At 50.9% G+C, this 12,369-nt stretch overlaps 1 protein-coding gene across 3 annotated transcripts in view; it reads left to right on the top strand.

Moving 5' to 3' along the window:
* The window catches only part of Clmn (calmin), a 93,718-nt gene that overhangs the window by 63,047 nt on the left and 18,302 nt on the right, over positions 1 to 12,369 (top strand). For all 3 annotated transcript variants that reach the window (XM_032908330.1, XM_032908329.1, XM_032908331.1), the window contains exons 4-6: positions 3,257 to 3,340; positions 8,683 to 8,775; positions 10,581 to 10,771. In XM_032908330.1, the coding sequence (XP_032764221.1) occupies positions 3,257 to 3,340; positions 8,683 to 8,775; positions 10,581 to 10,771 (368 nt within the window). The remainder of the gene's footprint in view (positions 1 to 3,256; positions 3,341 to 8,682; positions 8,776 to 10,580; positions 10,772 to 12,369) is intronic.

The following is a 12,369-nucleotide window of genomic DNA, read 5'->3' as shown; positions in this document are numbered from 1 at the left end:
CAAAACAAAACAAAACAAACCAACCAACCAAACAAACAAAAAAAAGTTTAAGGAGGAAGGGACTTAGACTTTGGGCTCATGGCTCCAGAGGTGTCTGTGGTCACTTGGTCCTGAAGCATTGGGTCTGAGACAAGACAGCACGTCATGAGAATGCGTAACAGGGAAACTTCTCATCTCATGGAGGCAAAGAGAAGGGGGTCAGGGATCCTAATGTTATCCTCGAGGTCACAACCCCAAAGATCTAACTTCCTTCCACCAGGTCCTCCTAAAGTTTACATCAGTAGCCTGTAGCTCCATAGCCTGGTGCGTATAGGCCAATAGCAGCCGGAGCCTTTAGTGTGTGGGTCTTGGGGGAACATTCCCGATGCAGCCATGACATGGACGTAAATGGATACACACACCCAGACAGTGTAGCTTGATAGGTATCGGGAAATGCTAGAGGATGACCTCGCTCACATAAGGTGGGGGCTGGAGAGATGGCTCAGCGGTTAAGAGCACTGGCTGCTCTTGTAGAGGACCCAGGTTCAGTTCTCAGCACACACATGGCAGCCCACAACTGTTCTCAACTCCAGTTCCAGGGGATCTTATGGTGCCCTCTTCTGGCGCCCTCTTCTGGCCTTTGTGGGCACTGCATGTACAAGGCACAGTACACACATGGACTCATGCCCATAAAATAAAGATATGTGACTCTTAAAGAAAATGAATGCTATGAATGATGGTAGCCGAGTGATTTCTGTTTTTCTTTTATTATTATTATTATTATTATTATTATTATTATTATTATTATTATTATTATTTCATTATTGTGCATTGGCATGCACACGTGTGGGGGCGTCATACGCATGCCATAGGGTATACAGAGAGAGGTCAGAGGACATCCTGAGGAAGTTAGTTCTCTCCTTCCATTGTAGGTTCCTGGAATCAAGCTCGGGTCATCAGGCTTGTGTGACAAGGACTTTTAGCTACTGAGCCATCTTGCTGGCCTATATCTGTTTCAGTTTGTTGTTTGTCTTTTTTAAAAGCAAATGTTTGGGCTGGAGAAATGGCTCAGAAACATCTCACTGACTGCTCTTCCAGAGGTCCTGAGTTCAAATCCCAGCAACCACATGGTGGCTCACAACCATCTGTAATGAGATCTGATGCCCTCTTCTGGTGTGTCTGAGGACAGCTACAGTGTACTTCTATATAATAAATAAATAAATTTAAAAAAAAATAAAAGCAAACGTATTTTGGTAGGTAGATTAGTAAATGAATGGCCAGTGTTTTCAGTGAGCCTGTGACGGCTAAGACCTGAACCTGGACCATTCAAGTTAGCTGGCCAAGCACCCTGCTATCCAGAGTGACAACTGAGAGTCAGGGAAGGCCTTCCTGTGTCTGCCGGAGAAGAGTAGATAACCTCTCAATGCAGCAACTGTCCCTATAGCAACCACAAATGTCCCCAAGCATAGTCAGGTGTTCCCCACCCCAGGTGGCAAGTTGATCCAGTCCAAGATGCCAGTCATAGGGGCTGGAGAAATGGCTTAGTGGTTAAGCGTGTTTGTGGCATTTGCAGAGTTTGAGTCACAGCATCCCCAGCAAGTGACTCCCGACCCCCTGTAACTCCAGCCCCAGAGGGTTCAAAGCACTGTTCAGGCTTCCTCTTCCATTGGCATCTGCATGCACACACACAAATAAAAGTAAAATATTTCATTTAAGTGCCAGATGTTTACATTGAGAAACTGGCTCTGGGGTGAGTGTTTGATTTGGCCTTGGTGGTCCCGTTATGCCCGTGAGGAAGTGACAAGGGCCGTCTGCTCTGGACCTGGCTTTAAAAGCGCTACTTCCCACCCAGCCTCATGGTGGATGCCTTTAATCCCCACACTCAGGAGGCAGAGGCAGATGACTCTCTGAGTTCAAGGCCAGCCTGGTCTACAGAAGCAGTTCCAGGACAGCCTGGGTGGCCCAGAGAAACCCTCACTTGAACGCAAAACAAACAAACAAAACCATGACCTGTCAGATTCCTGTGGCTGAGACCTGCCACACTCATTCTCACCTGGGCTTTCTCTCCCACAAAGTAGAAGATGGCCGTGAGGTCACTCAAGGGAGAAAGCTGTGCAAAGCTGCACGAGGCGTTCCCAGCAGGTCTCGGTGAGCAAGCTGCAGGGTTCCCACAAGGCTTTGTAAGAAAGCGTCCACTTCTTGTTCAGTGTTCTCTGGAGACATGCTCCCACTTTGAAGCCAGGGCACGTTGGCAACAGCCTCCCACGGCCTTCACCTTTGATCCCGCAGCTCAGCAAAGAACAGTCCTCCTCCACAGCGCATTAGGAGAGCGCGCCAGGTCTTCCCCAGTGGGATTGGCCTGTGTGTGTAACATGAACTCGCGGTTGGTACTCTGAGTAGAGCCCACACTGAGCTGCAGCCTGCAGTCTGCAGCTGGCCTTTGTGTGTCCTCCCCCAATGCTCCTTCTGAAAACCCAGCCACATCCGCTGCTATAGGGGAGGCTGAGCTAAGTGATGACTCGGAGGGCAAGCTGGATCCCCTGAGCCAATAGTCACTTGTGCTATGAGACCATGTTACTGTGGTTCCGGAGTGGTGGCGGGGGTGTGGGGATGGGGTGAACAAGCAGGAGCTGGTTGGAGAGAAGACTAGACACAGTTGTCCCATGTCAAGATTCCCCATCGACCAGCTCCAGCCAGCCAAGCCTCCCCTAGGATCATAGTGACATTTGCATGCCTCCATTATGAGTCTTTTTCATTCATTCATTCATTCATTCATTCATTCATCCATCCATTCATTCACTTATACTTATTCAATTTACATCCTGGTCGAAGACTGCCCCCACTTCTAGTACCATCCTCACAATTTCTCCTCCCCCCTATTACCTACTCCACTTCTCAGAGAAGGGGAAGCCCCCATGAGTACCAGCCTGCCCTAGGACATTAAGTCTGCAGTAGCATTAAGCACATCCTCCCCCATTGAGGTCCAACCAGGCAGTCCAGCTAGGAGAAGGGGATCCAATGGCAGACAACAGAGTCAGAGACAGCCCCTGCTCCAGTTGTTAGGGGGCCCACATGAAGACCAAGCTGCACATCTGCTACAAATGTGTAGGGGGCCTAGGTCCAGCCCCTGCGTGCTCTTTGGTTGGTGACTCTTTTCAACGCTGTCCCTAACCTCCAAAAGTGAGTGATAAAGATAAAGGAAAGGCGCCCCCTGTGGTCGTGGGACGCTACTGCATTGGTGCTGGCTTAGCTGGTCTTTTGGTCTTTTGTTTTACAGCTACATGAATACAAATCCTCATCACATCGTATTTTTCGGTTGAACAACATAGCAAAAGCACTCAAGTTTCTGGAAGATAGCAATGTAAGTGTTTGAAGCCTGTCTGGGCAACACAAGCTTGCCTTGGAAAGAAAGAGTGGGATTGGACTCTGGTGTTGGTCTCTAGGGGGCATAGCTAAGCTCTCCCAGGCTTAGGGTGAAGGGAAGTCACCCGGAGAAGCTACATTTTAAGATGTGGCCCCCACACCCTGCCCACCATGTTTGCGCCTGTGGATAGGCAGTGTGGGAGAAGGCCAGTGGCTGGTCGGTTCTCAGACATTTGGGACTGATCACTAGAATGTATCTCTCTCTTAGAACTTAAGGACAGGGTGCTCAGTGTGGCAGAGGCAAAAGCAGCGGCCTCGCTGTCATAGAGATTTCCAGATCTGCATTTGGATCTCTTTCTTGTCTTTCACAGGAGGCATCCCTAAAGCCCCAGTTCACTAGGTTTGTTTCAGGACAGTGTTCAGCTTGTCTGGCCTGACCCCTAAAGTGCGGGTCCTTTGAGGTCGTGTGTGCAAGCCAAGCAGATGTGTGTGTGCTACCTCAGCAGAGAGAGTATTGGGTAATGTCTTAGTTAGGGTCTCATTGCTGTGAACAGATACCGTGACCAATGTAAGTCTTATAAGGACAACATTTAATTGGGGCTGGCTTACAGGTTCAGAGGGTCAGTCCATTATCATCAAGGCAGGAGCATGGCAGCATCCAGGCAGGCATGGTGCAGGAGGAGCTGAGAGTTCTACATCTTCCTCTGAAGGAAGCTAGGAACAGACTGAGCATCCTCAGGCAGCTAGGAGGAGGGTCTCCAAGCCCACCCCACAGTGACACACTTCCTCTAACAAGGCCACACCTTCTAATAGTACCACTCCCTGGGCCAAGCATATGTAAACCGTCACAGGTGAGGCTGTCCAGTAGCTCATGAAGGGACCTGGACAGTCGATGATGGAGCCTGGGGAAAGCGCTCACCACTTTAATGTCATCTCAAGCTGAATTAATGTGGGTGCCAACCCTGAGGCTGAGCCACAGTCCAGAAGCAAGAGCTGTGGGGAGCGCATTTACCACCACAGGGAAGTGGGATCTGTCTCCCAATTGCCACACAGTAGAGAAAGACCTGGATGTAAGAGCTTTAGGTGACGGTGACCACTGAACACCCCAGTGCGTATTGGATACCGGAGTCCAAAGGTGCGAACAGACCAGGAACTTAACAGCTGACAGATGGATCGGCGCTCTTGGGGAATATTGGTTGTGGAAAATAAGTTGGTGCTGGTGTGTGTTAGGGCACGGGGCCCCAATCGCAGTATACCCAGTGACAAAGGCAGACAGATATAAAGGGTGCTTCTTATGTGATCCCACCCGTGTGAAATTTCTGGGATGGAGAGGTGGCTTTAGAGAAAGCTAGATTAGTGATGGTTCGGCCCTAAGAGGAGGCGGAGGGATGCTAGCTGACAGCTAGTGGGTCCAGGGCTGCTCTTACAAATGGCGACTGTGTTCTGCAATCTGCTGCAGTGGTCTTTACACATGTCTGCAAATACACCAAACCCACTGAACCGAATGCTCTAAATGGGAGGCTTAAACAGCCCGTCAACCGCAGCTCAGTGAAGCTTTAAACACAGTGAAGTATAAATACGAGCACTTCCCAAAGTCACTCTGTGGGCTCAGGAACACGTCAGCCTCTCTTGAACAAGGATCCACTTTGCCTTAGGATGACTAGGTCCCGGGTTTCCAATCCCGGCCTCCCCACTCACTTCTAGGGACTGTGGAGAAATCATATACCTCTCTAAATAGAAGGATCAGAGACAGACCTTCCTCAGAGCACTTTTGAGGAGGAGGAGGCGGTGTGCCCACCCCTGCCAAGGGCTCCGTGGCCCTGTTTCTGCCACTTCACTGACTTGACTGACTGAACTCCCTTGTGGCACCACCCACCCGTGTTCCATCATTAGCATAAATCTGAGGAAGCGCGGTGTCTCCTCTGAATTCCAAAGGAGCCTTACTTGGGAGAAGAGGTGTGGCTTCAAGCAGCTGCCCTGGTTACGTTTCTTCCGCCCTCGTTCACCTTGAGATCATCTCCCACTAGTAATGCCCATGTGGGTGACTCTGGTCACAGTTACTCAGGCAGGCCATAGGCTTGCCTCCGAGCGTCGTCGTGGATCTGGGCTGTGCCTAGCATTGGGGAGAATGAGTTACCTAAGATGCACGTAAGCCTTGAGGATGCTTGGGGTCCAGAGGAAAGAACAACACTCTTGCAGGCAACACGCTGCTTGGCGCTCCAGGGCATGAGGAGGAGCCTCGGTCCCACAGAGAGGAGAACGTATGGCCTGCGGAGTCTGCATGTGAGGTGCTCCTGCCAGGGACGAACTGAACATATGTGGTACCACAGAAAAGCACGGCCAAGGCTGAGGCCCGGCCTCCCGACCTTCGAGTGTGAGCCTTTCCCAGGCTGTCTGCTCTAGTGACTGTGCAGCACCACAGACCGCTGAGCCCGCCTTCCCTTCAGTTAGTTATTCTTCATAAAACATTTAGAAACGTCCCAACGTGGGTGCGTGGTGGTTCAGGGCCTCATTTGGGTCCATTTCCCAGTGAAGTGTGAAGTGGTCCAGGGATGTGATGATCCGGGAGGAAGATGATGATGGAGAGAAGATGGTAAGCCCCCGGAGGCAAGCTGTGTCCCATTCCGAGAATCCACAATGTGACTTAGGGAGCCTTATCTGTCCCTCTTTGTGCCACTGCCTGGATTCCTAGGAGGACCGGCCTCAGCGGCTCTGCTGGTGGCAGTGCCCAGAGCTGGGAAGTAGGTACAAACAGCAACCCACCCTCTTGTTCTGGGGTCCTGGGACCAGCCAGTGTGCGCCCTTCTCTCTCCAACTGTGGGTTATGGAGAGCCCGCCACATGAGACCAGCTCTGGGACCTCAGTAAGCCACTCGGGCTGAGCCTTGGCTTTGTCACCTTTGAAATGGGTACATGGAGAGCATTGGAGAGACTAACTCAGGAAGCCACCTGCAATAGTCGGTGCCCTGTAGGGGAAACCGTTGTCAGGAAGGCTCCTGAGTCACTCCTCTAAACCTGTCAGCTCAGAGAAGACCAAGGCTGGTCCATAACCCAGCGGGCTCATTTGTATTGAGGGTGGCAGAGCAAGCTGGGTTAGCGGGGAGAGGGGGGAAAGCTGTCCCCAAAGAACTGAAGCACGGAGATTATTATCATTATCGTCTGTTCATCGCCAAGGACAGTAGAAGGCTCTGACCTCCGGGGAGGACTGCGCTCTGAAGATGAGGATGACAGAGCCCCTTAAGTACTTGTAGTTCACTAGGCTACCACACTCTATAAACTGCAGGCCAGAGGATGCTTCCAGGAAGGACTTGGGAGTAGGAAAGCAGGAGAGTTTCAACAAGTGATTGGTTATGTGCGCTGAGTGCGGCTGGGGGAGCTTGGACGGAAGATTGGCTCTGAGTTTGATGGGTTGTATCCCTCGCAGTATTGACAACTTCCTTCCTGGCTTCCAGTCTGCCGGCGATGAGCCCGTGTTGTCTCAATTACCTTCTTGGCAGCGGCCGTGAACGGCCCGTCAACTAGGGAGCTGGGTAGTCAGTCTCAATTAGGCTACCCCAGGCCTAACTGATGTTGTCAGAGCCCTCAATAAACCGATAAGATCAGAGATGTGAGCCAAGGCAGTTTAAAGGCTCATGACAAGAAAGGGAGGGTGGAGTGAGAAACTGCTGTACGACAGACAACCTCTCTAAGACGTTCCTTCCCCAAGTGTCCCGGGATAAGGTTTGCAGGGTGGGTTTTAAAGGTTGCTCTGGTGAGCTCACTTTATCCCCATTACATCCCCTGAAGACGGCTATGCACATGTATGGCGTGCTGTCCAACGAGGAGAGGAAATGGGACAGAGACCAGAGCTTGCACAGTCCTGCTCAACCTCTCACTCCGCGGCCCTTTCAGAGAGGTTGGCAGGAGGGTGACCGCTGGACTGAGAACACACTAATGGCTGTAAGCACTGACCGTCCATCCTGAGCCTGCATGGGACACTCCGTGTGCTTTGAAGTGCAGAATGGGCTTCGCAGGGTGGGTTAAGTACTTGCTGCTTAAGAGGACCTGAGTTATGATACTAGATAGCTAAAACCTACATTAAAAAAAAATACAGGGGTTGGGGATTTAGCTCAGTGGTAGAGTGCTTGCCCCATGCAAGCGCAAGGCCCTGGGTTCGGGTCCTCAGCTCGAAGGAAAAAAAAAAAAAAAAAAAACCTCGGTGCTGTAATCCCAGCCCTCCCCAGGCAAGGTAGGAACAGAGACAGGAGGACACCCAGAGCTTGTCGGGCAGTCGGTGTAGCCAAATCAGTGAGTTCCAAGTCCATTAAGAGACCCTGTCTCAAAAACAACAACAACAAAAAACTCAGGTGTAGACGTTGGACCTGCAACGGCAAACCTTTAGTCCCAATACTTGGGAGGTAGAGGCAGGCAGATCTCTGAGTTCAACGGCAGCCTGGTTTACATAGCAAGTTCTAGGTTGGCCAAGACAAAGTAGTGAGACCCTGTCCCAAGGATAAATAAAATAAGTAAATAAAAAAATAATTAATTAAAATTAAGGTGGGGCCTGATAGAGTGGGACACCTGACATCAACCTCGCTGGCTTCCACATGCACAGGCATGAGAGGCAGACTGTGGGTGTCAGGGAGACATAGCTCCCTAACTAGGTTCTGGGATGCTGCAGGTCCAGGGGCTCCAAGCAGTTTTAGGGTTCACTGGGAACATCTTCGCCTGGTCAGACACAGGTGAAACAGACAGTATCGTCAGTGCGGTTTCTCAGGTTGACACGCTACATAGCTGCGCCATAGGACAGTTTGTGTAAACGTGGAGTCCCTGGCTGTGATGGGCTCACTGTTCATTTTTCTGATGGCTGATGTCTGTGTTCTGTCGGTCAAGGGTGTGCTAAATCAGGAGGTTCAGTGGAGTTCACGTGGCATGCAGATGATCTTCCCGGGGCTCTTGCTCTCCCTTTATGGAACAGAATGGCAGGAACTGCAGACTTAAGGCTCGGGCACATTGGAATTGTGCACCTGCATTTTTTAAAGCAGGTTTTAGCTATCAAGAGCTCTCTGGATGCTCTGCTAACGCCGAGTGTCTGTAAAAGAGGTGCCTGCACGATAGGCCTGTGGTTGGGGTAAACCGAGCCAATACTCACAAGTACTTATAAGACTTTAGGGTGGCGTCCGCACATTGTAAGCACTACATGTTTCGGTCAAATACAGTTTTGTACATAGGTGTCCCTGAGAGGTGGCTTTTGGCCACGACACACACCATCATGCAGCAAGCAGCGTCAGGCTTCAGAGGGCGGGGACGGTGGTCAGTCAGACCTCTCGGAGCTTCGTGCTCATTAGTGGTTTCTTTCCAGGTCAAGCTGGTTAGCATCGACGCGGCAGAGATAGCTGACGGCAACCCCTCGCTGGTTCTCGGGCTGATATGGAATATCATCCTCTTCTTCCAGGTAAGCCTGCCGCTCGCTCTCCGGGACACTCGGGCATCATCTTGAGCGGTCTAACCACAGAGCGGCACGCTCACATCAAGGGACACCCTGAGACTTAGTTTCCATTGATTCGCATTACTCCGCTTTCTGGTGAGAACTGGGAAGTGAAGACCGGGGCTTATTGTTTAGTTACAAAGGCGATCCGGTAGGGGGAGGTTCTCCGGGGCTTTGGAGCTGGCGTTGTCCAGAGAGGCACATGCACTGTGGATCCCTTTCGTCATCAGCCGTGAACTTGGGCCTCAGTTCCCACAAGATATGCAGTGGGTGAGGGCTTCACCCACTGTGCCAAGTTTACACGGGACTTGGTCACTCTGTAGCCCGGCTTCCTGAGGGATGCTGGGAACACCAGGAAAGGCGTTGAATGCCTTAAATAGGCTTCAGAGCCTCCTTCACTCCTTCGACAGAGGTCTGTTGAGTTTCTTCAGTATCGCAGATGTGAGGGAGGTGGGACTCTCCTTGGAGGGGAACCGCAAAGACACACGGATTCCATGTTACTATAGGATGCAGGTCACAAATGGGGTGTGAGCAAGTCTTTGCAAGAGCTCTAAGCGGGGACAACTTTACTACCAAAATGAGCAGAATGAGGAAAACCATAACCAAGGGAGTGACCTGAGCAGGGGTTTGAAAGGTGGGTAAGAGTGTGCTTCTCAGATTTATTATGCATATGAATTACAAGGGCTTGATGCTAAGATGCCTCCTAAATCTGTAGGTGGCTCTGGGACAGGCCTGGGCTTCTGCATTTCTCACATGTACCCCATGGTAATAGTTCAATGGTGGAGGAATGAGCCAGCAGGCCCAGAATGAGGCAGAGAAGCTTGACAGGAGTATGCTGCATTCTGGGAGTGCCAGGCTATAGTGGAACAGAACAGGGGCATGATGCATTCTGGGAGTGCCAGGCTATAGTGGAACAGAACAGGGGCATGATGCATTCTGGGAGTGCCAGGCTATAGTGGAACAGAACAGGGGCATGATGCATTCTGGAGTGCCAGGCTAATAGTGGAACAGAACAGAAGCATGATGCATTCTGGGAGTGCCAGACTATAGTGGAACAGAACAGAAGCATGATGCATTCTGGGAGTGCCAGGCTATAGTGGAACAGAACAGGGGCATGATGCATTCTGGGAGTGCCAGGCTATAGTGGAACAGAACAGAAGCATGATGCATTCTGGGAGTGCCAGGCTATAGTGGAACAGAACAGGGGCATGATGCATTCTGGGAGTGCCAGGCTATAGTGGAACAGAACAGAGGCATGATGCATTCTGGGAGTGCCAGGCTATAGTGGAACAGAACAGGGACATGATGCATTCTGGAGTGCCAGGCTATAGTGGAACAGAACAGGGGCATGATGCATTCTGGGAGTGCCAGGCTATAGTGGAACAGAACAGGGGCATGATGCATTCTGGGAGTGCCAGGCTATAGTGGAACAGAACAGGGGCATGATGCATTCTGGGAGTGCCAGGCTATAGTGGAACAGAACAGGGGCATGATGCATTCTGGGAGTGCCAGGCTATAGTGGAACAGAACAGGGGCATGATGCATTCTGGGAGTGCCAGGCTATAGTGGAACAGAACAGATAGTCTGGTCAGGGAGAATATGTATGCCTAGACTGATGAGAGCTACAGGAATCTCAGAAGAACTTCCCACATACTGAGAACCAAGACTATATAAGCTGGACTTTCCAACCAGGGTCTTGTGGCAGGTCTAAGGGACCCACTGGCCAGGAGTCCCCGTGGATCACTGGGTCTGATATGCCCTTTTCTCTCTAGATAAAGGAGCTCACGGGCAACCTCAGCAGGAGTTCTCCATCTTCCAGCTTGTCACCTGGCTCCGGGGGCACCGACTCAGATTCTTCCTACCCACCAACCCCCACCACAGAGAGGAGTGTGGCAGTGGCAGTGAAAGACCAGAGGAAGGCCATCAAGACCCTGCTGTCATGGGTGCAGAGGAAAACCAGGAAGTAAGCTGTAGTCTTCTCCTTCCCCCAACCTAAGACCTGCTTTAGGCTCACTGGTGTCCACTATGGGCAGACCATACCCTACAAGGTTGTCTCCAGGCCCAGGGAGTACACACGGACCTGGGTGGGCAAGGTAGATCAAATTCCATCTGCTAAGGCGCCGGGTGACCATGGGTCCTATGCTTTGCACAAACCATCAGAACAGGAATGTGATGTGGGTGTCCAGTTTGCATGTGGTATGTGTCTGTGAGCGTGTGGCACGTGCCCATGCTGCACCCATAGAGGCGAGAGCAAGCATCAGGTATCTTCCTTTATTGCTTTCCATCTTATTCTTACAAGACAAAGTCTCTCACTGAATCAAAAGCTTGCCATTTCAGCTAGGCTGGTCAGAAAGCTTCTGCCACCCTCCTGTCTCTGCTCCCCAATGATAGGCTCACTCACACACACAGGCAGCCATGCCTGGCTTTTTGTAGGGGTGCTGGGGGTTCACATTCTGGCCCCTGTATTTGTGAAGCAAGCACTCTTACCATTTCCTAAGCCCGGTTATAACAGTCTCCTGACTGATTGGGGAACATCCCAGCTCCTCTGTGTACAGCTTAGGGGGGGTACTAGGGCCGGTGTCTCACTTCCCTGTGTAAGTATCCTCTATTAAATTTGTGACACCATTCACTGCCTTCCAAGACAGTTGTGACACAATCGTGGAGAGCAACCTGCACCTCACCTAAAAGCTGCTTAATCTATTTCTTCATACCTCCCGGGGAAGAAGAGATGGAGCAAAGGCTAGACCTTTGCGTGTGTGAGGGCGATGGAGGGAGTTGAAGTCAAGTAAATGACTAGAATAAAACAGCAAAGGTTTAAGACTGAATCAAGCCAGAGAGTTCGTTGTTAGGAGCCACTGTGCATCCTTGCTCCCCTCATGGCGTACCCATATGACTATGCACTTGGACAAGTGCATGTGACAGCTGCCGATGGCTTGTTTTACAGCCTTACTAAGAATCGTCTGGATGACTGTTAGGGTCCCTGGTTTTGAGAATGTCTCTGAGTAGGTCATAGGGTCCAAGGCTTGCAGGAGCTCTGCCTGGTGGGTTTCTAACCTGTTGGGAGTCTGACGCTATGTCTACATTAAAAGGTGTCGGGTTCTATTTATTCTGTGAGCATAATAAGAAATGAAAGGACAGAGTCTACAGAGAGCCCACACCTTCCGGCATGACTCTCTTTGCCCCTCTGTGAACGTTGTGGTTTTAGGGCCAGGGAGAAGGCTAAGTGTCTGAAATACCTGCTCGGTGTAGTGGTTTGAATATGGTTGGCACAGAGAGTGGCACTATTTGAAGGTACGGCCCTGTTAGAGTAGGTGTGTCGCCGTGGGTGTGGGCTTTGAGACCCTCATCCTAGCTGCCTTGGAAGTCAGGATTCTGCTAGCAGCCTTCAGATGAAGATGTAGAGCTCTCAGTTCCTCCTGCACTATCCCTGCCTGGATGCTGCCATGCTCCTGCCTTGGTGATAATGGACTGAACTTCTGAACCTTTAAGCCATTCCCAATTAAATGTTGTCCATATAAGAGTTGCCTTGGTCATGGTGTCTGTTCACAGCAGTAAAACCCT

Source organism: Rattus rattus, chromosome 7 (genome assembly GCF_011064425.1).
Source record: "Rattus rattus isolate New Zealand chromosome 7, Rrattus_CSIRO_v1, whole genome shotgun sequence".
Classification (NCBI taxonomy): Eukaryota; Metazoa; Chordata; class Mammalia; order Rodentia; family Muridae; genus Rattus; species Rattus rattus.
Note: the sequence above shows the minus strand (reverse complement) of the source record. Positions and strands in the feature narration are given on the sequence as shown.